At 41.1% G+C, this 27480-nt stretch overlaps 2 protein-coding genes across 2 annotated transcripts; both read right to left on the minus strand.

The window, feature by feature from the left end:
- Nucleotides 1-213: 213 nt before the first annotated feature.
- Nucleotides 214-18265, minus strand: LOC308325866 (macrophage mannose receptor 1-like). Its single transcript, XM_080778593.1, has 31 exons — nucleotides 18130-18265; nucleotides 16914-17282; nucleotides 15802-15972; nucleotides 15325-15480; nucleotides 14975-15085; nucleotides 14690-14827; nucleotides 14369-14545; nucleotides 13861-14015; nucleotides 13031-13144; nucleotides 12829-12944; nucleotides 12538-12686; nucleotides 12145-12344; nucleotides 10883-10995; nucleotides 10673-10745; nucleotides 8843-8996; nucleotides 8357-8395; nucleotides 7779-7942; nucleotides 7527-7588; nucleotides 7282-7382; nucleotides 6770-6912; nucleotides 6186-6291; nucleotides 4972-5099; nucleotides 4659-4703; nucleotides 4330-4435; nucleotides 3657-3889; nucleotides 3176-3341; nucleotides 2704-2901; nucleotides 1790-1906; nucleotides 1182-1340; nucleotides 896-922; nucleotides 214-773 (listed from the first exon to the last, which is right to left on the minus strand). Exons 1-31 carry the CDS (start codon nucleotides 18200-18202, stop codon nucleotides 532-534), a joined length of 4305 nt encoding a protein of 1434 aa, XP_080634719.1. The 5' UTR covers nucleotides 18203-18265; the 3' UTR covers nucleotides 214-531.
- Nucleotides 18266-21075: 2810 nt separating this feature from the next.
- On the minus strand, nucleotides 21076-22239 carry LOC308325414 (kelch domain-containing protein 3-like; the record flags this gene model as incomplete). The annotated part of the gene is made up of 1 exon (XM_080777903.1): nucleotides 21076-22239. One exon carries the CDS (start codon nucleotides 22237-22239, stop codon nucleotides 21076-21078), a length of 1164 nt encoding a protein of 387 aa, XP_080634029.1.
- Nucleotides 22240-27480: the final 5241 nt, after the last annotated feature.

Genomic DNA, 27480 nt, shown 5'->3' on the forward strand with positions numbered 1-27480 from the left:
TGAATAAATGGAATGGGATTATGTCAAATGAAGTAATATAAAACAATATATGCCAAGTCTGTTGTATATCTATTGTGATATTTATTACAATTAAGGATATTACACTCTCAACATCTTTGGATGCCTGCATCCCCGTGTACTGTATGTATGTACTAGTAGGCCTAGATTTACTTGAATTCGCTTTAATACGTTTCTGAGACATTCCGATTCCGAAGTTTATGAGTTAACAAGACGATCATTAACATTTATGTACATGCTGGTTTTATATAATATTGCTCAGTGAATGTTAAAGTACAAGGTTCATTCTTCATTAACCAGTGTCAAACATCTTTACAAATTAATTGTTTTTAAAAACAATGCATCTATGTAACAGCATACAAAAATATTCAGTTAATATAAGTATACAATTATGTCAATAAAGCATCAAACATGGTGAAATGTCCTTTTCCCTGAGTAAAATGTCACCTGCCACAGTTGAATTACTTCCACAATCCACGAGCGATTAGCTGTACACCACGACTTGTTTGCTAATCACAAAGTTATAATAGGCTCTGGGTTCTCAACCTCTGCATTTCCTACCAGCTGGCTGGTGTCTATCACGTTGTCACGGTTGAAGTAGAGTGGATTGTCAAAGGTAGGCAATGGACGGCCAGACTTCTTATAGAGGAGGAAAGCGGTGACCGCTAGGACTGAGAGCACCGTTAATACCAGCACCACTACCAAAGCTGAGTGGACACGATGGCGTTGGTGAGTTCCCTCTTGTTTATGAGCAGCTGCACATTCAAAGGAACAAAATAATCAGTCTCAACTAATGTTCAGAAATGCAGTATATATATATTATTATTTTTTAAAGAGAGAAATAGTACATATATTATGATTAATGAATTAATCTTACCAGCTGTTGGCAACTGTTTTGTGATCTCTGGCAGAGGAGAATGGAAAATAATCATCATTGATAAGGAATTTAATCACAACGTCTTTGCCCCAGCAAAGTATATCCCGATTCATACTTAGTTTGCATACGGTACATAACTTCGCTGCATGCCAAAAATGGATCTAGCTCGCAAATCTTCACGCTTCAATGTGTATCGTGTAGTGATCTTGTAGATCGGCTATTTTCAATGTGGCAACCTCAAGCAACCAAGTATAACTCGGGCTTAAATGTGGAATGTTGGTCTCACCTTTGGGCGTTTCGCAGATATAGGCCCTGGTATGCCAGCGGTGTCCAGTCCTCCACGTGCCGTCGTCAGAATGAACTGTTCCATACGTGTCATCGTCGGGTTCAAATCGAGCCCAGTTCACGTAGTCTATGGGTGTCTTGTCCAGCCACAACCACGTCCCTACATAGAAAGAAGTTTTCTCCTTTTATCATTGTTTTTCAACAAAACAACCATGAATATTGGTTTCCTCTACCACAATGTCTGAAAAAAGAAATGAGCTGAAAATGCACAAATCTAAGCACAAGCTGAGTCAATATATGTAAGTAAATAGATATTATTATAAATATCGGTATCAATGCTATTGTGCAATTTACTTTATTTTATTTTGTGTTGGCGTGACACATTCCTGATTTTGGATAGACTATACCCTTCCCTACTGGATGACTGTCAGTCTAGCAAACACAAAACAAACCATGTCACACAGCATATACATCCATTAATCCGTTATGACCAATAGAACATAGAAAAAGAGCCTACCCAAAGGCCTAAATAAATTAACCGAAATGGAATTTGACCTAATCAGGAACTCGTTATAACTCATTGTCTTGGCAATAGAACTGCAACCGTACCTTTGTGAGTTTTGTACAGGCCTATCCAGAAAGCACTGTGGCTGTCTTTAAGCTTTTCCACCTTGCTTTTAATAAATATCTGCTCAGCTGGATCTCCAATGCTGGCTAGAACCCCACCTTTATGACACAAAATGACAGTTGTTAATATATTACATATATCTCTGCTGTTGAGAAGAAACCACCTAACTCTTAAATGTTCATTTTACAGGAAATTAAAAATATTATATAATCTTTTCAGGAAATTAAGAAAACCTTATATATTTAATCAATACTGCCTCATCAAAGTTGGTATAGTGACTTTATATACTTGCATGAGTGGGAGAGAGATGGTGGAGTTAGCTGCTTTAGCAGACCGTTTGAGGGTCTAATGGAGTTAAAAGGTTTTTTCTGAAGTGCCTTTTAATGCTTTTCATTGGTTCAATACTGTTTGAGGGGCGCTAGCCTCTCCTATGTCCAGCTTTGAGGGTTTGTAACATTGTGTTAACACAAACATTGAATGTCATTGACAATGAATGGCCAGCTTTGAGTGTTTGTGTAAACACAAACATTGAAGGTGAGGTTGCAAATTGTGATTGGCCGGAATGCAATGATGTATGATGATAAGAGCGCCCCACTTCACAAAAATGTTACAAATATTTAACGAATGAAAAGTATAAAAAAAATCGCTTCTGACTAAACCTCCTAACTCGATTGGATCCTCAAACTGTCGTATGAACCACTTTTTGCCAGAGAAATACACATTTATATACAGATGCATAGTGTGTGTGTGTGTGTGTGTGTGTGTGTGTGTGTGTGTGTGTGTGTGTGTGTGTGTGTGTGTGTGCGTGCGTGCGTGCGTGCGTGCGTGCGTGCGTGCGTGCGTGCGTGCGTGCGTGCGTGCGTGCGTGTGAGAGAGAGAGGGGAGGTGGTCTTACCTAATCTTACACAGCTTGATGCTGCATCTGCCCAATCACTTTCATCCGTCATGAAAAGGTAGCAATGATCCCTAAATGGCACCCAGGCAAAAGTCTCATCTGAATCTGGAGTCATGAAGTAAACCTGCTCCCGGATTCTGGTGGTGTGGTCAGGGCAACTACCGGGGTACAGCCCTGACTCAGTCGGTGGGGGCACTTCTGTGGGTGTGAGCCATTATGATGAACACATTCAAGTTACACAATTCATTGTTCGGAATGGCAACTCTGATTTGCGTAAGACGAAGACAATTTACAAATTAAACCGGAATAACGTTGTATTATAATATTACACATGAACCAGAGTGCACTTGCTATGGGGAAAGACTATTATGCTGTTATATTATTTACTATACTGTGCCATTCTATCGCTATATGCTGGTGCTTTAAAGGGCATGACTCTTTTATTATTGTGTATAAATAATACTAGTCATACCTGTGGTCTTCATACAGACACTATTCATGGTTTGATTGCACAGAGCAGTCTTCCATTTTCCATCCACGTCCACATACACACAGGGCTGGCCTCTGCTTGGCTCGTTTCGTGCCCAGTAGGTTTTGATCAAGTGCCAACCATCAATGAACCTGTAGTAACCTCCAGTCTGAAAGCAGGGATGGTTCATTAAAAAAGGATCTAAACATGCATACTGTGCATACACATTCACATACATACACACATGCACGCACGCACACATATATCCATACATAGTTATAATTAATTACCCCAATATAACAGCAACATGATAGACCTCAAATTAGACAAATACTGCACATACTGTATGAATACACGCAAATGATCAAAATGACTGCAAAACTTTGCAATGGAACAACTATTCAGTGTGTAACACTAAATTACTTTAAGACTATTAAAGTCATTCAGTTGGGTTATATTCAGCTTGTATAAACCATGTACTTACATGATTTGTATTGAGACCAATCCATAAAGGTGTGTTGAGATTCAGAGCTTGCAGTTCCACGTAGGCTTGTGACAAGTCATTACGAACACTAGCCAGTTGTGCACCGTCAGCCTCACAAAGCGTCTTAGCCTGATCCCAGGTCAGATTCTGAGTCAGAACTTTGATAGAGTCATTGCCCAGTTGGACATAGTAGTTCGGAGTCATTGGTTCTGCGACAACTTGGAAACGTTGGTCTGTGGAGAATAAAATAAAAGTAAAATCGCTATTACTTTCTTATTTCTTAGATGCATAGAATCATTCATCTCTAGGAGTTAAAGTCATTCAGATTAAAGTGCAGATTAACAGAATACAATAGAATGCACAGATGTTTGGTTTATCGAAGAACCATACTGTACAATACAGTAATGCTTGTTTATGTGCTGGAATGCTCCATTCAATAACAGAACAAAGTACACGTATGTATAGAACCAAGGTAATACAGAACCACCCAAAAATGATGCAACACTTTTGTTTTTGGTGAACAAAATAGAGGCACTGCCTCAATGTGAGATAGACTTGAGCAGAATATTAATTATTTCAGATAAATACTTCTGAATATTTATAGCAAGTATGAAACATTGGTTTCATTGGTCGTGCAAGGTGAAGAAAAGATTGGGTCAGAAATGTAGCTCACCAACATTTCTCATGCAGATATATCCATTGGTGTCATTGCAGGACTTTAGTAGCCATGTCCCAAAGCCCATGTCAACATTGCTGTTCAAAACAGCACACTGATCCTGCTGGACAAGACATTGAGGAAATGGGATTAATGCGAAAATATACAGTTCAAACAGCCATTGTACATTACACGGTTCATCGTCAAACATAATGGAGCTTTACGGTATGTCCGTATGATTTAGGAGTTTGTGAGATTTATAATTATGTTTAAATATACTGTATTGAATTACACTACTCTTGGTCATGAGAATAATTCATTACATAACAATGTTAGAACATAGTTACCTCACTCCATCTACGAAGAAAATGATATATTTGTTGTTGGGATGACTGGAATGAAAAATTTGAATGTCAGAGAAATTCCTAAATAAGCAACAGCATTAAGAAAGCTTAATATTTGTAGTAAGCATAGTTGCACTCAATTACATTTCTTAACAGCATGAACCCTATATACTTTGTTGACCAGGATCCCCCATGGGTCAATACTTCCTCCCCTTCTTTATCTTGAATTTAATCTGTATATGATTTTCTATATTTCTGCGTATGACATTCATAGAATAGGGTTCAAGTTGTTAATAGATCTCAATACTCTACTTACAAGTGTGCCCCTATTTGAATATTTCCTTGGTCGCCCATCAGTCCAGTAAAATTCATCACCTCTTAGACTATTCAAACCAATCCAAAGGTCTGGAGCCGCTGCTGTTGCCATTTGGATGACCAGAAAGGCTGAAAAATGCATACAAGTCTTATTATAGAGAGTCTCAAATACATGTTTTATACATGCTCTGATGAAGGCTGCATAGCCGAAACGCGTTAGCGTTCCTTTTTGGTGTGTGCCAATAAAGAAATGGAAATGTGAGTACCTTGTCCCCCGCTTGTTTAATTTTTGGATGTGCTACCTTTTTGGATTTTTTTAATTCCTATTTTTTGACATGTTTTATACTGTGGGTAAATACACAAACAACCTGAAGTCCTTTTCCAAAGGTTCTTTGGAGAAGCTTCATATCAATATTAAAACACTTAAAGCTGCTATAAGCAATAATATGTCAAATTTGTATTGACCTTTATTTTATTTTTATTTTTTTTGGTATTCAGACATCCAGCAATGGGTAGAACGCTCCCAAAAAAATGAGTCTCTGTGACACATCTAGGGTCCGCAATCTGCATTCAAAGATGTTCCTAGAAGCTTTGTCATTGGTCGGAAAAAACCTGGTCGCAATGACTAACCAATCAGGAAGCACACAGGCAAATCGACCAATGACAAAGCTTCTAGGAAAATCTTTGAATGCAGATTGTGACCCCTAGATGTGTCACAGAGACTAAATTAGTTTTGGGAGCGTTTACCCATTGCTGGCTGTCTAAAAAAAAAAAAAGTCATTACAATTTTGACATATTATTGCTTATAGCATCTTTAAAACACGTATTACACATTAATGTATAAAAAGGAAAATAAAAAAGTGTTGCAGGTACTCATTGCACGACAAACATTAAACAAAGGGAAATTCATCACTGTGCCGTTATGGATGCACAGTTATACTGTATGGACCACCGGACCTCCGCTAAGTGTCATGGTAGCCTACTAAAGTCTTTGTTTAGAATGCTATTATTCTAAACAAACATCAACACATACAGATACCTCTTTTAAAATGGGTGCTTTTCCTGCAGACAAAAAAATCCAAATCGTATAATCTCTGAATGATTTTGAAAACATTTGATTTTATTGTGCAACATGTCTGCAATATGTTAATGAGTGCTATATTTAGATTGTATTTTTGCGCATACATGTTTCTAAGAAAAGGAAATAGGACATACCTTGCTCAGACCTTGACATAATGGAGACTAAATTTCCACCCTTGTCCTGACACAGTTTCCTTGCATCAGTCCATGTTTCCTTACGATTTTGAACAATTTGGTAACACTATGGGTATCAAATGTTAGAGTACATATGTTAACTTTAAACTTTTGAGAGAATGGGCAAACCCATAGAGACAGTATTCCCAAAGAGATCGGATACCACTGAAATATCCATTGAGGGCTGTATTTTGCGTGTCTTAAGTACCAGGTCTTATTCCCTAACTTGAGTAAACTAAAGACCTGGAGGCGTGATCAATACCATTTGGCTATTCTGAGTGTGCAATGAACATTGATCACGCCTCCAGGTCTTTAGTTTACTCAAGTTAGGGAATAAGACCTGGTACTTAAGACACGCAAAATACAGCCCATATATGTGTCTTGTCTTTACATTCTAAGGAGCACATATAGAGATTTCCACATCTAAAGAACAAAACATTACACACACTGGTTGCATGTTTAAAATTGGTGGAGTGCACATACACGTTACTTTACATTCTGATACAACCCTTCAACAAGTCCGAATGTTAACAATGACCTCTGACCTTTGAGCCAAATTTGGTCCACTCTGATGGGCAGCCACCTTTAGGAGCCACAGTGGGGGCTACAGTTGTGTTGACAGGGGGTGAGGCGCTGCGTTTGCAAATGGAACGGTGCTCAACACCACAATTGTAATCATTCCAGAACCCTGTGAATACATTGAAGCAAACAGCAAACACATTATAGAGAGAGTCGGAGCACAGGTCTCCCGCCAGGTCAGGTATAGGTTATTGTGCGTCAGCAATGTTCGAAAATTCGCCAATAAGGATGGAGTATGGAGAAAAGTTGAGGCATTTTGTTCAAAACAAGCCACTCGTGCAAACTTTAGATGGCAGTACGGTATACCATATCTCTTTTCAGAAAATAGTCAATCTATGCTGCTATTGTCACTCAGTGTTTGCAGTGTTAATGTGACATGTCTGTCCAGCATATAGGGATGCTATACAGTATGGTTCATGTGGTATGTGTATAATAATGCAGGTATGCCCTCAAAGGGGGGCATTCTGAATGTCCTCACCGTTATAGTGGTTCATGACAACACAGTTCTCATCACTGTTAAGAAAATCCGGTTGATTCTCACCCCACCTCGTGAACACTGCTGGAGATCCATCCAGCCACCTTAGAGAACAACACCATCACGCCTGTAGGTTAGTCTATGTAATATTAACACTCAACGCTGCAGTCTTGTTTGGATCACTGTTGCAGCGTTAGAGACAGCATTGTATCAATAATATACTGTAACACATTACATAACATACTTACTCATATGAACCGTCAAGATCCGCTGTCATTCCTATATAAAATTGACCATGACTTCTAGCTGTCTGTACATAAGCAAACATAGACACACGCACGCACGCGCACGCACACGCACACACACACACACACACACACACACACACACACACACACACACACACACACACACACACACACACCTTTAGAACTGCATGGTAGAGTGCAGAGATTGATTTGATTTGAATAAACGTGTTGGTGCCAGTGCCAAATTTTTACCTGTTTCCACAGAAAGACATTTTCAGCTTCACTGTTGATGATGACCAAGTCACTATGTTTCTGTTGACAGTAATGACGGGCATCCTCCATAGGCATCGAGTTCCAATTAATGTAATATTGATTGCCTCGCCACACAAGCCAGTTGTCCGCAGTTAAATTGTATTCTGCAAAGGGTTGGAAAAATAAGATGCTGACTTAAAGATGGAGTGCCGTGATTTTTTTCCCACCGTAAAACATCATCAGGTATTATTATTATTATTATTATATAAGGAGGAAGTATTTTTTCAGAAAAGTGTACAGAATTTGTTAAAATATAAATATATTTTTATGTGGACACGCCGACCAGTTCATCAAGTATGCCTGGTTTGCCTGGTGGGTGGCCTGAACCTAAGCCGCACCCACAGCTGTTGTTGTATGATAAAGGGGGAGGGGATGATATTGTGATGTTTCAGCCTCCAGGAAGAAACCCAAAATACAAAGGGAATAATTGCACATAACAACCACACCAAGGGATCTAATGAAGTACTGTCACCTCATATACTTAGTATTATCATCTACATCTGTAATGGACGACGTACCTTTGGCAGGGTCAGGGGGGGGTGGCTTTGGAGTGACTCCTGTGAGGATTACAGACAAGAGGCGATAACAATCAATGGTCCACAAGGACAAAAATAACTTGCATTCACATTAAGTTTAGAACAACTTGTACTATTTTTCATTCTCTCCTAATGTAGTAAATTCTTCACTGTGTGTACTGTGTTGCCAATGCCTATCACTGCCAACCTCCACACAATAAAAAGAAAAAAAGCTCTGTCTAAGCTAAAGCCTGCCATGAATTAAACCCTGGTCTCTGCTTTAGTGGTAGTGTTTGGCTCCACACACACACACACACACACACACACACACACACACACACACACACACACACACACACACACACACACACACACACACACACACACACACACACACACACACACACACACACACACACACACACACACACACACACACACACACACACACACACACACACACACACACACACACACACACACACTTACCTAGACGTATCTGGCACAGCCAGTCATTGTAGCTCTCACAGTGCACATCATTCCAAGACCCTTCTGCACCCCATTCAGTCATTTTGAATTCAACACAAGATTCCATATTATTTAGATTGTTGGGCTCGCCACTCTCCCAATGTAAGAAATTGACCTGTGATGAAAAACAAACGTCACAGTTAGATGGTTTGTTAAAGCGCAAATAACATGCATTTTAAAACTGCTTTTAATATTTAATAATCTTATTGTCTATGTCCCTCAAAGTTATTTCTAATGGTTTGAGCCTCAATCACCACTGATATAACCAGTCCTTGTCATTTCTTTTTGGACTTTGAAAGCAGTTTTAGCTGCAGTACCACAATGTCCTGAGGTGGTGGGAGTGCTGATATGCAGATTATTTAATATTTGAGTCATTATAATACTCATGCTAGATAAAACCAGGCTTGTTTCCATTCCATGCCAGCTTGGAAAATCAACAATGGTGGACATTGTAAACAAAGTGGAAATGCAAATTTGCAACTGAAGACTGAAGAAAAGGAGAAATTATACAAAGTAGGGTGACATTGATGACATCACGATGAGGCCAAAATCAGTCGAGCTGTTTCTGAGAGCAATTTCCATTAAAACACCCATATGACATGAAGGCCCGATTGTTCAAAATTGGTTATTTGTGGGGATAGAAAACACACATGGGAGCCCCAAAAACACAAAATAAATTGAAAAAGTTGAATTTTATGTTATAGGTCCTTTAAGGTCTCACTTGAGCTACGGTATGCTTGGTTCCCCCGACCGACTCACCTACTTATAGTCGCAACTCAGACTTGAGTCAAAATGTCGATCAGTCGATGTCAATGTCAGAATTATAAGACTTGAATTAGATTTGACTTTTCCTGAATTAAGTGACTTAAGTCAAATGAATGGTACCCAAACATGAATGGTATACCCAAAGTGAAAGGAACATTTTAGAAATAGCAGATAAAGTGAGCCTGTACATCTGCTATTTTTAAATAGCCGACATATAAATCAGGGGTTTTCAACCCTTTTCATTTCAAGGCCCACTATTTATTTGGCATTTGAGCCACGGACCACCATTTTATGAGATTTTAGCCTCTCAGACCAAAAACGAAAGAATATTTTGTTGTCGTTGGATAATATTTTGTCTACAATTCCATGCTTTTGGCAAACGTTTATCAAAATAAGAATTCTTCTACATTCTCAAATTTTGTGTAGACTTCTTGTAAATGAAGTAATACAGATGTTAACAATAAAAAGACATTTGGTCACCAACTCTCCATCATTTAGCTGGGGACCACCTGAAACCGCCTTAACCCATTTTGACCTGAGATCAGATTCATACGAGGTTTCCACTGGACACACACTGGTCTGATGAACCCATTCTGACCCGAGATCAGATTCTAAAAAATGTCAGTCGTTCTTCGATTTTTCAAAAAATAGCAGACCTACAAGCTCGTAGCGCGCCACTCGGTGGCGCGCTATGAGCTTGTAGATCTGCTATTTTTCAATAGCTAAAGCATAACATGATGCTATAACACCAAAATGGGTTCCCGTTCAGAATGGGTTAAGCTGATTGTGATGCTATATTAACTACTTTAGCTGGGGACCCCCTGTAAACCCCTCGAGAACTACAGCAATGTGTTCAGGGACGCCTAAAGAGAGGGTGCCAATTATGAATGATTCAATGAATCAATAATGATTCATGATCAAGATGACTATATGACTGTGACTCGAGACTTCAATGGAGACCTCTGCCGAAAAACAGCTCTGGAACTATATCTCCAACGTGAGATATGGAATTTACATACAACTCACCGGGGATTCATCAGTCCAAACATAACCAGTTGTTTGGTCAGGAGCATTGAGGCCAATCCAGGCTTTCCCGTGGCTGTGGTGATTAAAAAAAGACAAATAAATAACAAGTTGTCAACTATACCTTCACTTCAATAGAAATATATTTAAGCAGTGAGCTTTTTCCACACTGATCATCTGAAATACAACATAATTTTGAGTTCCAGATCTTACCTCACTGCTATGTCTGTACTACTGTGGAGGCTGAGAAGATCTCCTCCGATGGCCCTGCAGTAGTCTATGGCTTCATTCCAGGTCTTCTCACCAGAACGCGGTCCTGTAAAGAACTGGGACACAAAACAAAGTGTGAGTTAATCCGTTTGCATATTCATATGGCGGCTCACTCAGGCTGACTCAGCTCATTATGTCATATTCTGGGGAGCTGGGATCAAGCTGGCAACCTTCTTGTACCTCCTGAGCACCTGTCTATTTTCTTCTTAAATCTTTATTTAACCGTTTAGACTTAGAGTGAGGCAAAGGAAAGCACTGTCAGGATCCAGTGCTAAGCTCTGGATCTGCAGTGGGAAAGTGGGAAGTGTGTGTGTGCTGCTAAACTCACATTAGCACCACATTGGTGGCACTCCTTTCACAAATTGCACACCTAGTAACTTGTTTCGATGACACAGGGAAGCCACTGTTATTTATTAGTATTGTTTGAATTATTATTATACCGTAATCATTTAACAAGGCGGGTCTACATAGAACAGTATGTATTTTTTGAGGAAGCCTGGGCAAATTTGCAGTGTGTGTTCACCAAGACGTTTGAACGTGCAATAAATTTTTCCCTGAGTGCAGCGTATATGTTTACAATGGGAGCGGCGTGTTTTTGGACACATCCGCAGTGTGATGATGAGGCTCTCAGCATGTTGTTCTGCGCTTGCACGTTCATGTGTGGCAGTTTTATTTGCATGCCGAGAGCTGAAATATTTTCAACACTGGGGAAAAAAAGAGACACGGCACGATACTTCTTGCAGTGATACCTTGTAGCAGAAGGGTCAGTGATACCTTGTAGCAGAAGGGTCAGTGATACCTTGTAGCAGAAGGGTCAGTGATACCTTGTAGCAGAAGGGTCAGTGATACCTTGTAGCAGAAGGGTCAGTGATACCTTGTAGCAGAAGGGTCAGTAGTTATACCTTGTAGCAGAAGGGTCAGTGATACCTTGTAGCAGAAGGGTCAGTGATACCTTGTAGCAGAAGGGTCAGTGATACCTTGTAGCAGAAGGGTCAGTGATACCTTGTAGCAGAAGGGTCAGTGATACCTTGTAGCAGAAGGGTCAGTGATACCTTGTAGCAGAAGGGTCAGTGATACCTTGTAGCAGAAGGGTCAGTGATACCTTGTAGCAGAAGGGTCAGTGATACCTTGTAGCAGAAGGGTCAGTGATACCTTGTAGCAGAAGGGTCAGTTAAACCTTGTAGCAGAAGGGTCAGTAGTTATACCTTGTAGCAGAAGGGTCTGCTGCGCACAAGTTTCCAACCCAGAGTGCAGCTGGGTAAGGCCTGAGTTGGTGGGGGCGGGGTTATGACCGCCCCTTCTGCCAGATGTTTGCAGATGTACTTCTCTTTATTAGTGCAGGGCAGGACGTCCCAGAGCCCGGAAAAAATCCCAGTCAGAATGGCAACACAACCCTGCTGGTGGCCTAAAATAAATACAATTAATGTATGTAGTTATTGATTTGATTTAATTTTATTTAGGCAATTAGTGCGTAGTACTGCATATGGTATTTCAGCAGTTGAGTAAAAATAGTTCATTCGTTTATTTCATTTTCAAATTTGCAGCATTTTGGAATAAAATTAAAAGTTAAATGGAAATATTCTTTCTCCATACAGTACCTGGCATCAGTGCATTCCAGTGAGTAAATCTCACAGTTGCTTTGTTGCTCCACTCAAAACTATCAATATTTCTCTGGTTTGAGAGACCCAGCCAGAAATACTTCTCTGGTCTCATCCCCACCAAGCTGATAAGGAATGCATTATCCACCCTAGAAACATGCAGAAAAATCGACAGGATGTTTGGCTTTCACTCAATCATCTTTCCTCACCTTGTAAATCACATGTAAAGACCCGTGCATTCCTGAGGTTGATCCGATCGCACATTAAAGTGAAAAGAAAAAACATTCTCACCCATTTGAAACATCCACCAAGTATGAGCCTGAATTATTGCATTGGGCTTTGGCTTCATCAAACGTCTTTGTCACAGAACCCACCAAGTAGCAGTAGGAACCATGTCTTTTCCAACCCTGTAATGCAAGCACATACTGTATTATAATATAGTTGTGTAATAATGTGTATAATATGTTTGTGTGGTTATTAGAACTTCACTCACAGGCTTGCAGCCTATATCCAGCTCCACTTCATCTGGGGTGGGTTTGGTAGCACTTGGTTTACGACAGATAAACCCATGTTTCTCCTCACATGAGCGGTCTGCCCAGTTCCCCTTCTGCACGGTACGAAGGTGATAAAGGTTGTAGAGACGATACAGTACAGCAAAAATATCTCAAGCTGTTTTCATTATTTTATTTTCTCATCCATAGAGAATAACTCAACGCAGTGAGCTCATTATACCAGGGCTTCTGGTGTCGGGAGCCCCAGGGACCCCCAGGGGTTATTGAAGGAGCTCCTGTATACCAGGGCTACTGGTGACGGGGACCCCCAGGGGTTATTCAAGGAGCTCCTGGAGTGCCCAGCTAAATCTGTTCATATAGCATCAAAATAATAATATAATACATACTATATGGTTATTTGCTATTTTCAAATCTTGAACATTTATTTTACAAATTTGGAATATTTCTGAAACACATTTTGTATAGGAATCCCTGGCACAATATATATTCAGATGGGTACCCCAGACAAATGAATAATCATTTGGGGGTCCTTGACATGAAAAAGTTTTAGAACCACTCTGACTTTGATGACAAAAGGATCCCCCACTAGCAGCTCCTAAAGGGGTGTCGCCTGGGTGGCGCTATAGGTTCATCTTGCATGCAATCTGCCTATTAGATTATGAGATATTTTATGGTTAGAGCTCTTCCTCCAGGAAAGTTCACCCATAGGGGAGATTGAGATATATTTTGTGCAAGTGGAAAAAGTTAGGCCTAGAGAATGATGCCATGTTTTAAAAATGTATATGATGTGTAAATGTATGCTCAACACTACCTCTCCCCGCATTAGAACACAGTCCTCTGTGTCACCAGAGGTGCTGGGCTCCCCAAACTCCCAGCTGGTGTATGTGACAGTGGAGTGGTCGGTCCAGTCAAATAGTCTCTCAGTCTTCCTGTCGTTCAGACCGATCCACAGCTCGTCACTGCTAGCTGCACCCGTGGAGAAAGTGCAATGTAAACACTCATTTACATTGCAGAGTGTACTATAACAGATTTTCAACTGAAAAATGGGAAGAATCAGGCTTCCTGAATTTGTGTAAACAAACACACACCACACACACGCACGCACGCACGCACGCACGCACGCACGCACACACACACACACACACACACACACACACACACACACACACACACACACACACACACACACACACACACACACACACACACACACACACACACACACACACACACACACACACACACACACACACACACACACAGAGCGTCTATAGAAAATAGACGCTCAATGCTTGTTGGTGCCTGAGATCTTCATGTACCGTATCCAAGTTGAGAGATGACGAAGCTGTGGTCCTCTATGTTATGGACACTGGCCAGGTCTCCTCCTTCTTTGCGGCACTCAGTCTTAGCATCGGACCAGGTGTTCTTTTCACGCTGAAGATGGAAGCATTGACCGTTGTAGGGAGTCCAAGGGCTTGAACAGTGACCTGTCTCAACTGATAATAAAGTACCGGTAGTAATACAATTAAGCAAAAATAAATGAGCAAATGAATTATAATAAATACAACACATGTTTCATATCTACAGTAGATGCCATTACAGCAAAGCAGCATAGAATTGTGTATTTGTTTCTCCTGTACCTTCAGTAGGCCGGGGAACGGATCCTCCTTTTTGACAGATGTAACCTAGCTTCTTGCTGCAGACAGCACTTTTCCAGTTGGACTGCGCTCTAGAGTCTATCACTGCACAGGCGTGTCCGGGAGTAGGAAGTGGATTCTCTGAAGCAAGACAAAACCTTCCATTTATTTCTGGAGTTAAAGATGTACAGTACCTTCATAAAATATATTGTAAAATATAATCTCTATTCGGAGATTGACTGGGAATTAATTCAATCATTGTTGTGGCATACAGGAAGGAACACTTACCAGAATCCCACTGTAGATAGCGGAATGGCTTCCCATCTGCCCATCCCCAGCCATGGTCTGGGTTCAGGTTCAGTCCAGTCCAGAGAATATAATTCTCTGAACCTAACAATGCTGTGCGTGTGTGCATGTGAGAGAGAGAGGGGGGGGGGGGGGGGGGGGGGTATAATTATTAAAACCTATAGGTAATTTATGGAGTTACATTAATTCTCTAGACACCAACAGTTAGCCATGGTATAAGCAAGATATAACATATGGCTACCATGGCAAATTGTCAGTTATGTGATATTAACAATAATTCAGACCATCTGCGATGCGGTGTATTTCACATTCACCACCGGGTGGCACTATACCTGTGACATATGCCTGCTCATGGGGGTCTGTGATACTGAGAAGGGAGGCTCCCTGCTGCCTGCAGCTGGTTTGAGCCTGAAACCAACTCAGAGCTGATTGCCTGTTGACCTGGTAGGACACTCCAGTTACAGGGTGCTTCTTCCAATGATCTGTGGCTGAGAAACACCAGTACAGGAATAGAACAAATCAACACAAGCATCTAATATTGCTCCATATTAAGGCTTTAGAGAAGTAAAAAAAGCTTATTGTATACAATAATTATTCTGAACTGTAGCCCTTACTCAATGCCTTATTATTGGATCATGAACGGTGTAATGTGTGCGTGCTGAGAGACAGAGTTCAACTGTTTAACAATATGTTGCATCACACGTAGATGGATTACTTATCTGCAAATAACCTTATTATTTATATTCTATATGGGCAACTTTAGTCTTTCTGCAGAAATGATTCAGTTTCGGCACAATAATGATACTCACACGTGGATGGGCAGTAGCCCCAGAGTTCGTGGTCATATTTAGTTTCAACAGCACACCACAGGCGCTTCGCAGAGGAGTCAAACGCAGTGCAGTCTCCATACCACTTGTCTTTGTAGAAGAAGGGAAACATGCAAGGCATTCCAAAGGAATTTCCCTCAATGGTGAAAAGTTCTAAAAGGGGGAGAAAAGTTGAGAATAAAAGATATTGATCTGGTTATCTGGCAAATCAAGGGCACAAAAGTGTATCTTCCAACAAATGAATACTGTCATACCGTACATTTATTTTTTGTACTGTGAATAGGTCTACAGTACAGAGTAGGCCTACACAATTAATTACAGCAACATTTAGAAAGGATATTCCTTTCTCTAATTACCTATAATTGCCTAATTTGCATTCATGGTTCTCGGGCTCAGTGGGGTCCGCGCGGGACCAGTGTTTATGAATCTCACAGGGTGAATCTCACAGGCTGAACACTTTTGGATAATTCTGATTCGTTTTTAAACACACATTTCTCTTCCCGGGGTCCCTACTGGCACAAAATATTTTCAAATGGGGGTCTGATTTCCATTATGCTATCCTTTTGACTGATCATGATTCACTCAAAGATTTGCAATGAACATGTTTTTATGTTGAATACAAAGGTTGAATACAAAGTACCACTGCAAAGCAACTACAGTTGATGTCTGCTTATTAGTGGGAACTGACGCTCAGGATCACATGGGAGCAGATTTGAAATAGAAGTGATCAATTGTGTTGCATTTAATAAGTTACATTACATAATGGTATTAGAGCGATTATGTACAGTACACACAATTGTATAACTCACATGATATTAAATGGGAAAATATTTGAAATGTGCTTTTGGAGAAGACAATTTTGGAAGATTCGTTTTTTTGACTGTAAAATAACCCCATAAATAATTAGCAAATCAGCTGTTCCACTAGTGTTACCCTATCTTCAACCATTTAAATATCCTGAAAATCTGCAGCTGAAAATCTCTTCTTTGGCATTATTTATCAGAAATGTAACTGTAACCCTGATTGGACCAGAGCAAAGACTTTGGACAACCTGAAATGGACACCTGTTCATCCATCCAGATGTAATACCATACCTCTGTATGTTCTGGAGCAAGCACCCTCACTTCCTCCTTGAATTGTGAGGTGGCTACTGGGACCAGCGACGTTGGTGAGAACTCCTGATTCATGTCCTGTGAGGTTTATGTACAGAGCTTGGTGTTGCAGGGCGAGCAGTGTTCGATTCTTGCACTCCCACTTCTGGAGGTCACTATTTTCATCACAATCATAAAGGCTCACTGCACTGCCCAAAGTCTTCCCCTGGACTCCGAGACACTTCCTGATGTGAGGTACAAAGAGGCGGTTGTTGGTTGTCCAGCGCACATCATGGCACACTTCTGTGACATGCCACTGCTGAATCCCCACCAAACAAAAACCCAGCTTGTTTACAAGTGAAAATGGCGAATCTGTGGGGAAAGAGTAGATAAAGCAATCAGTGGGGAGACATGCCCATACTGTACATCTTGAACTTGTTCAGGTTAAGGCCCTCTATAACTATAATGTTCATAGTTCATAGTTATACAATTGAAATTATTTAACAGTGTTACATTTTCGTTCATTCTAAATAGCAGTAGACCAGCCATTCTCAACTGGTGGTCCTCAGAACACCTCCCAGTGGGCCATGGAGGTGCTAACTTAATAGTTTAATCTAGACTGATTTCTTCATTGAAACATTCACATTTTGTGTTGACACATTTGCAGACAAATGTACGGTATGTCATATAGCAGGTTTTAAAAAGCACAAATATGTGTCAATTAATTTCACAATAGTGATTTGCAGGCCTGTCACAAATTGTGCTGGTCAGCAGACTGTAAGGACCCACTTCCTATTCACACCGTAAACACTCCAAAAACAGGCACACTTCTAACTATAATTGACAAACATTGCACATTGTCTAGCTGTATACCTTTTATTGCTCCTGGTATTGATGATTTCTATTGTATTGCATGTTGATATGTTTCTTATACTGTATGTCTTGATCATGAATTGAATACATAGGACCACAATGGCAACAAGCCATCATGGCTTTTCCTTTTAGCATTACTTGCACTATTGTACATGCTAGTTTTACTTGTTTTCAATCAGTCAATCAATCAACCCAATCTTGAGAGCTTATAGCCTACAAAGCCTTTTGAAATAATGCAGAAAAATGACCCTTTGCATTTTAATATGCCAGTATGTGTGCCCTGACCATCTTGACAACTGCAGTAGACTCTTTCATATCACATAAAAAGGTCAATAGTATACTGTACCATCTGAAGCCACACCCTGGAAAACTTGGATGAAGATCACAACAGCTGCAACAGTTCCCCTCATAATTAGCATTGTTCCTCATACGTGCACGTCTGTCATCAAACAATATCATCCACGCATTGCCAGCAGTGTATAGCATGTGAGCACAATCTCCAGGAAGAGTGAAACTTATAGTAAATGTGACACATCCTGTCACGTCACAACATGACGTTTTTTTTCCTTCAGTGCAGTTTCACTTGTTTCAAGGGGGAGAGGACATGTGTGTAGAACCTACCCAAAACATGACTCATGCTCAGCAGGATAAAAAGGCCAGAGGCCAAATGGAGAGATTAACCTGGGTCACCTATCAATGTGTTTTATCAAATTACTTATTGGTGGCTTATGTTATAATGTTATGTATAGACCACTCCGTCACATAATGCTTTAATGAAGTCCAAGTTTGTAGAATTCCTTTGCAATATCTTCTCTCAATGCAATGCCCGTTCTACTGGGTGATGTCTTGTGCAACATAAGAGCAAGATAATGCTAGTGCGTGTAGTCGTGGTATAGTATTACTAGACCAGTGTCCTATTAGCCTATTATTTGTACTACTACCACTACTACCTCTACTTCTACCACCTCTACTACTACAAAAGCATATAGGCCTACTGCAACTACTATTGCTACTACAGTTACTATTATCTTAGACAGAACATTTGTCAAGAATAAAGGAGACACATATCAGACTTTAAACTCATGAAAAGGATATGTGTGCCCCAGAGGGCACACTTCCACATTCTTGTGGTCAGTCACTCAAGGAGCATTACCGTTTGTTTCAGCAGAAGTGCTATTTTGAAATGAGTTATGAAAATGTTAAGCTCGAAACTGAAAGTCAGCCGACTCCTCTCAGCACTGTCAGCACACTCATCCTGGGTCGCTGTACCCCGGTGCTAGCATTATGTGGCCATTGCACAAATCTGTTTAGCTCTGGTTTAGCCGCCTCAAGCATGTCAGCGCTTAAAGTATGGTTGAGTGGAGTACCTCAGGGCTCTCTGCAAGTTTATTTTCTGTTTTCAGTTATTGTGGGGTAAGCTTCTGCTGAAAATAGCCGGTCCACAAGCTCACAACACGCATTGTGACGTAGACATTATCGGGGGGGGACTTCCTGACCCTCTCTCCATAGCTGAAAAAGATTGGGAAGATGATTGATTCATTGATTCATTCATTCATTGAATACTTTACAGTTTGCAATATGATTATACAAATGGTGCTAAAAGGATAACACAAAAATCTCTGAGGACTTATTTCCATTATGGTCCCGTGTATTCAATTCATCAAGACATTAAAGTCAAACGATAATATATAGAAAAATATGTCCAGTTAACACCAGATATCAGAGAAAACTTGAGAGGGAGAGCTTCCTCAATCGCAGATGACAAGTGGATCACTAATGGTTGGGGTGTTCCATTGCAAAACGGCTTATGTTGAATATTATAGTCAATTAATGTAGTTGACGGTCTGATAAAGGTACTTCTCATTGTGGCTGCATCTGGCGCTGTCCAGTGCTGAAAACCTACACTCTTGCAGGCTCTGCCCAAGTTGGGTTGTTAACCTGTTGCTATTTTACTTGCAATCATATTGGCATAGAAATGGGTTGTACGTTTTGACAAACCACAAATATGTTGAATCTCAATGTTTCAAGAGCAGTCAGGACTCCCACACGACATCAGGTGAGAACTGACAGCCAAAGCAAAGGAGAAGATCTCTGAGAATTGAAAGTTCTACACCCAGTTGCTCTCCATCACGACTGAAAGTAGGAAGAGATGCTGAGGTGTGCCCGAGCCAGACGATAGGCAAGCGAGTGCCCATGATGTCTCAGCATATTTCGAGTTGCGTAGAGATAGAATGGGAGTCAGTTATAACCTATATCTTGCACATGGTAGTTCACTATAGGAAATATATAGGAAATCTATAGGAAATTTATTGAGTCAACATGGTCTGCATCTGGAAATGTTATTATATTCAATGTATTTTAGTTCAACATTCAACATACAGTATATGTGATTGTAGAAATGCACTATAGTACATATACCAATGTTCTTTGGCAACCAGGTTGTTAATCATGATGCATTGCAATTATTCTATGAAACGATAGTCATTGCCTTGTAAAACAAGCCATCATACATGATAGCTAAAAATCACACCTGTGTGAAGTGAGGGGCGCTCTTATCATCGTACATCATCATGATCTCCATTCATTGTCAATGCGAATTTAATGTTTGTGTAAGACAAAAAGGGCGCTAATATATTAAAGTCTAACTCATGTTGATTAGGTGATGTAATGGTGAAGTAAAACAAGCGGTGCAAACACAAACATTGTATTCTTTCTGTATATCAGCAAAGTGTAGATTTTTATTTTAGAAATTGAGGGAAATTAAGATTTTGTCGAGCTTGCTGTGAATTGTGAATATTTGCTTGGACACAACAGAAAAGTTCATTTCCTCAAACATGACAAACTAGAAAATACAAAATTGCACTGTGAAGTGAGCGGTGCCTTTTATCGTGATGATGATGTCTGATGTCGCAACATGACATCACGGAGGCATGGAGGTAACCTATACACATATTTATTAACTTGAATGCCACATGCGTCACGGGGGCCTACACACAAAGCCACACGTTGGAGCAGTTAGCACCACTAAAAGAACACATGAAAAAAAAAACACAAAGATCTCCACCTTTGCAGTCATTTTCCTCTCCCACTCCCAGCTATGCTTTACAAACATCTGTTTTTCTGATATCCTCTTCCATAACTGTCTCCTCCTTTGCCTAAAGCATCTCTTCCTACTTTCAGTCGTGATGGAGAACAACTGGGTGTCGAACTTTCAATTCTCAGAGATCTTCTCCTTTGCTGCGCTGTCTGTCCTGCAGCAGTTCAGTTGGTAGTCCCTTTCTCCTTTATGATGCTACTTAGTTCCTGGTGGATATCGTTCCTCCTCACCTTTCCCTTTCTTCTGTTCCATTGCCTGGAACTTGCTCTCTTCTGTTGTCAAGTTCTCGGTGGGCTGTTTTCTTCTGTTGCTGTGGGTAGTCATGGCTGTCAGTTCCCACCTGATGTCGTGTGGGAGTCCTGACTGCTCCAGGCCGTACTGCATAACTGCTAGTTTGCATAATGTCTTCAGACTAGGACTCAAGTCCAAGATGTACACCTGTACATCTGGAGTTTGAGTGTATTCTCCAAAGAGGATGATACGATCACCAATCATGCAACAACAGCACATCCAAAACATCCATGAACACAGGCGTTTTCCCTTAGGCTCAATCTTAGTCCAGTAGAGCGTCTCTGGGTTGAATTTCCACAGATCATTGAATGTCCAGTCAAGAAGAAATTTGTGGCCACCAAATATGTACAGCTCTCCATTGAAGGCAAAGGCTGAATGGCCCCTGCGTCCTTCTGGAAGGACCTGTGCATATGGTGTGATCATCCAGGAGCTGTTCGCTGTGTCAAACACACTGATGTTATTGTTGTAGTCAAACCGGTCCCCTTGGCCCCCAAACACAAACATCTTTGTCCCTATGATGGTGGCAGAGTGACATGATGAACCGGGTGCCGGAGTGCCTATGGCGTTAATTAAAGACCAGACCATCGTGGTGGTGTCCAACTTGTGGATGTCATTAGTGCATCTAGTCTGCCAGTTGAATCCTCCAAAGATATACATGGCCTTCCCCAAGACGCAGGCCGAGTGGCCGCACCTCGCCCCTGGAACTGTCCCGGAAATCTTCGGCGTGAACCACTCGTGGGTGTCGATGTCGAATGCATAAAGGACGTTGCAGTACTTCCTCGTGTACGTAAATCCCCCCCAGATGAGGATATTCTCCAGCAACACGGCAGTGTGGCCCCAGCGCATATAGGGAACCTCGAGGGGGTGTTCTCCCTTTGTCACCGGGGGCAACTTCGTCCAGTGCAGAGACACCGTGTTGAAGACGTGTACGTCAATCTGACCCATTTTGTACATGTAGGTCTCCCTGCCGCCGTACCCACCGAAGGAATACACCTTGTGCCCCGCTGCCACAGCAGCATGACGGAATCTCTTTGGGCCCGCTTTCAGATGGACCACCCAGCGCAACATTCCACATAACAGCACCGCGGTGGCTAAAAGTGGATTCTACTCGAAAATTCCTTTTTGAAGAGTGCGGTTCTGTGGACTGCCCGTTATAAAGACGCCGGTGGCAGAAACGTCACACGAATCCTTTGCCAATTGGTTGGGTCGTCGGCCAATGAGGAAAGCCAATGCCCTGACATTGCACTTGCAAGCTTAGTGGTGAACATTCTGAAACGTGCCTTTCCCTTGAGACAATGATAGTGTATAAATGGGCAACCTTGTGGTTGATGGATGTATGAATGAACTGAATTTACAGCAGCAACATAAATGCATAATATAGTACTGTCCGGATAACAGGACAACACTATAAAATATCCCTGTCAAGTATCAAGAGAACAAAATTGTATACAAATTGTGGGTTAATAATTAATAGTGGCAGAGGAGGCTGAAAAACAACCAAAAGACACGGACATCTACAGTATATACGGTAATACAGGGGTTTTCAACAGGTGGTCTGTGGACCACTGGTGGTTCGTGGAAGTATTGTATGTGGTCTCTGACCATTCATGTAGGATTTGTTGAGTTTTGTGTTGACTGAATGGCCTGGTGTGACCTATGATGACTGTCCATGTTGGAGGTCAAGAAATTCAACAGAAAAAGGGAATTAAGAATCTCAAGAGGGGGAAGTGCACCGGATTGTTTGGTTGAGTGATTATTATTAGTATTATTAGTAGTCAATGGAGCATTGGTTGAGAAACAGTGATACAAGTGTTATAAAAGCACTAATCTTAGCCCATATCCCCACCCTACACAGTGGTCCCCAGGTTAACTCTAATGGAGGAATGGGTGGTGGTCCCTCGTTCACAATCAGTTGAAAACCCATGCCTTAATAGGCTGGGTGCCGGATCAATCAACGTCACTTCAGGAATGAAAAAAAGTCTGCACACCAATTTCTGCTCCCAGACATAACTTTACTTAAATGTGTTAACGTTTTGAGCCGAAGCCCTTCCTCAGACCTTATGCACAGGTACTTCTCGGCCCTAGAAGTAAAGATATGTCTGGGAGCAGAAAATGGTGTGCATACTTTTTTTTAAGGCCTTCATATTGAAAAGGTAATTTCAATATAGTCACCTTTATGGAAGCCACTCCTCGACTCTCTCTCTCTCTCTCTCTCTCTCTCTCTCTCTCTCCCCCCGTTTCCTGTCTCTCTTTTTCCATGGACTATCAATAAAGGCAGAAAAGCCCGCAAAAATCTAGGCTCCACATTGAATTGTATTTAATTTAATTCGGTCTACTCTTACCTGTACCTGTTTCATGCTGCTATACAACACCTGCATTTCCCCACAGGGATCAATAAAGATATATAATATAGACCTTTATAGACGCTATATCTTATCTTGAGTCTCTAGACACGTGTCAGATGTCACTGGGTACAAACTGTACATGCATGGCGGTGTGGCTGCTTTGACCTGCTTTGACTTGTTAACGTGTGTACGTACGGAAAGGAAAAGCTAGACGTTCTGCAGACACATCCAGTGTATTCCAGGCAGGCAGGCAGGCATGCATGTCACTGCTGACAACATCTGTGAATTATGCAATATATTGTAATACAAGACTTACAAGTACAAATACAAGTCATTTTGCTTTACCAGTAAGACGGGGGGTCGCGTGCACTGGCCATATATGGCCATATATGGAGCGTGTCTTGAGTGTACAGGGTTTGATGAGGTCAGATCAGCATATGGAATGTCAGAACAGGTCAGCTCCATATATGGAGATCTAAGGTTGGCAGCAGGGGCAGTGTCTTGTCAGTGTACAGGGTTTGATGAGGGCCCAGGTAGGGCCGGGCCTTAATTTTCGGGCCTGTTGAGAACGCCAGCTGCCGGGCGCGGCTGCACAAATAATTTGGGGCAGGCCCCTCTAGAGTGGACAGGTTTCAGTCAAAAGGGAGACATCGAAGAGGAAGGATGGATGGGGAAGGATCAACATAATGGAACATAATGGAACAGAACAGGTTCTGACATATATCCAATCCATATACTAATATTGATGACATCAGGAATCTCCATCCCTGATGATGTCACGTGATGTCACAATATATGAGGGCACCATATATGGGGCTTTCCCCATGTATGGGGATTTTGAGTGATACACTGACGGGAAATAGTTATTGGTGTTATGATCGTTTATAAAGCATTATGAGCATTTTTTAGTTCTTACAATGATAGTGTTATAACGAGTAAGACACGCAAACGCGGGAAGCGAACGCAGCCATAACCATATAAGGAGTCCCCAAAGCAGCTATACGTCCAAATATGGAGTGTGTTGCATCAATGACAAACAAATCACTCAGCTCCATATATGGGCACAAAGGGGACACACACACACACGGACACACAGACACACAGACAGACATGATCTGCTAGGTCTCATAGTAAGTGCTCACTGCATTCGCAATCACTGCGTTCGCAATAATGAATGAGTATGTTTAAGACTTAAATTACCAGCCAATTTGTTGAAGGATGAATCAAGTTCTTTATCTGTCTGAACCGGGATGAAGCCATTCTCCTGATCTTAATCCTATACCATACTGTGACTACCGGCTGCACAAAGCACAGCACAGACCTGTAAATGCTTCATAAACACTATCACTATATCGAGGGAGCCCTGCCAGAAGTCTTTGATTCTGCCATCAAGAATGTGACGCTATGCAGCCCTCACATCCAGTAACCTCTCCCCCCCTTTCTCTCTCCTCTCTCTTCCCTGCCCCTTCTCTCCCTATACCTCTCTCCCCCGCTATCTCCTATACCTTCTCCTCTCCCTCAGTTATGCGGCCCCCACATCTAGTTACTTGAGTCTTGCCACATCTCTCCTCTCCACCTCTCTTACCCTCCCACACATCTCTGCCCCTTCTCTCTCTCTAAGTTCCCACTATATGTAGACTCATGTGGCCCAGCGTTATGGAAAGCTCAGCCACTCACATAGGCATGGCATACTTTCGCAACTGTATAAAAGGGATAATAATACAGATAATTAATACTGTTCTATTTGAAGTTTCAGCTTCAAGGTGTTATTAAGGCCCCAATACAATACACTACTAGACAGTATAGCAGGAAACCAATCATGCAAGGAGGATCGTAAAGATGTGGGAGGAAAAGGAGGGGTGAACTTTAAGCACAGGTTTGTTGATATGGAACAAGGCCATGCAGCTCAATCATTGTGATAAGTGTTGCAATGGTACATGCACATACGTGCCAAACATGAAGCAGCAATCTGTCCTTCTTCTCGGTAAGTAGGCTTTAGGCTAAATGCCACATATATTTTATGTCAAATGTTCTTGTATAAATGACAATACTAGGATGCCAGTCAGGTCTATCGTGTGTATACTGACACTATAGAAGCTCTAGGTCGTATACCAGCCTTTGTGGGTTCTCAGATGTCAGATGTTTTGCAGTGTTTTGCCGTCCATACTGTAGACTTACACTTAGGCCTACTGAGATTTGTGGAGGAGAAATTATTAAAAAAAAGTTTCCGGTCATTTGCTACACTACAGTATATTGAATACTATTGTAAAAGAAAAAAAATAACATACTGCATTTGTGTAAGAGAAATAACAATAAAATAATATATTTCTAGAAAATACATTCGTGTATACATTCGCATCTTGAACCTAACATCGTGATTCGAATCGTATCGTGCGTTGAGTGAATTGTTACATGCCTAATTATTGCTCATGCTATGTTGTTATGAACTCTCTTGACAGTACTTTTGCTAGCTGCTAGCTCTAGCCCTTATGGAGAGCTCCAGGGTGCTGGGACGTATTTCTCCGATGACGTCATCTGTGAAGATGGTTCCAATGAGGAGTTTTGTGGTATGTCAGTCACATCTTCCGTTTTGCCCAGTTCACTGAATTGGTCTAGTTTAGTTACTAGAGGATCAGACCATTACCATTATGACCAATATTATTACAAATTCTGCTCTTGGTGTAAAGTACTTGCCAAGTGCATTTATTTTAAATACAAGCAATTAGGTACAAAATTACAATACAAAGACTTTATGGCTCAATATTGTTACTGTGCTGTCGTTGTTCTCCTCGGTCAAGGATCATGTGACTTTGAGCATCACTCCTGTGGTTGGAACGACACCAGCAAGACCAACTATCGTTGGAGACTGGAGTTGGCTAACATCACCACGACACCAGGACACGACCATACCACATCATCACCATGGGGTCAATAATGCTAACTTCATACTTTTGTATCCTCATTTTGAAAAGGAAAATGCTGTCTAGTTTTAGCTGTTACACCTCCCAAGCTATTCGTCCTGGTGCTTTGCTGCTCATTCAAATCACTATAGGCTCTCAGGACAATTCTGGAAATTATTACAATTTATTGGTGTGATTTGATGTAGAAGTTGGTAACATTTCGCATTCCATGCAGATTGTTAAAATATGGGCATCAGTCAAAGGCAGAAAATACTAGTAGATATTGATAATCATGTTAATGATGTAAAGAATGTTAATTTGACATCAATTGCACTTGGTAATAGCTTTTGTCAGATCTAGAATGCATAACTTTTTTTTCTAATCTCACCATAAATTTCTGCCTTTGTTTGTTTGCACAGGTCATGTTATGTATGTAGATGGAAAAGGAGGTACAAGTTTTCGTCCTAAAGCCACTTTGATTCATCTTGTGAAAAAAACAGGAGCTATTGGATGCCAAATCAGGTACTGAGAAGAAGATAGTAAAAGCCTAAACTACCATACAAATGAAAAATAGTAACTTAAGCACTTGGTTGATAAAAAAACAATATCAAATTGTATAGTATACTGGCAAATATGGAGTCTATGCAGATGTCAGAACAACATTGTGATGTCAGAACAGGCCAGCTCCATACAGTATATGGAGATCTGGGCAGGGGCCCTGTTCAGAGCCTGGGCAAAGGCTTTTGGTGTATCCCACCGACTCAAGGCCGGGCCCTGCTCTCCCTGAGGTGGTGTGGAATGCGTGTGTCAAATCTGAAGTCAGTGGGGCGAACAGTCCTCGAGTTACGTGGATTACAGACCTACACACAGACGTTGTGCATTTATAGATAGATTATGGTCATACTGTATACTGAATGGATACGCAATAGAATGCAATAATGTAAATAAATGAATATACGAAAAACACTACATGTTGTTCGCGGTTATCCATTGTTCTGGTCTGACTGCTGATATTTTCCAGCTTCTGGTACCATATCCACGACATTGCCACCTCTCAGACAGCA

This window comes from Protomyctophum bolini (assembly GCF_963924005.1).
Source record: "Protomyctophum bolini genome assembly, chromosome: 12".
In the NCBI taxonomy this organism is placed as follows: Eukaryota; Metazoa; Chordata; class Actinopteri; order Myctophiformes; family Myctophidae; genus Protomyctophum; species Protomyctophum bolini.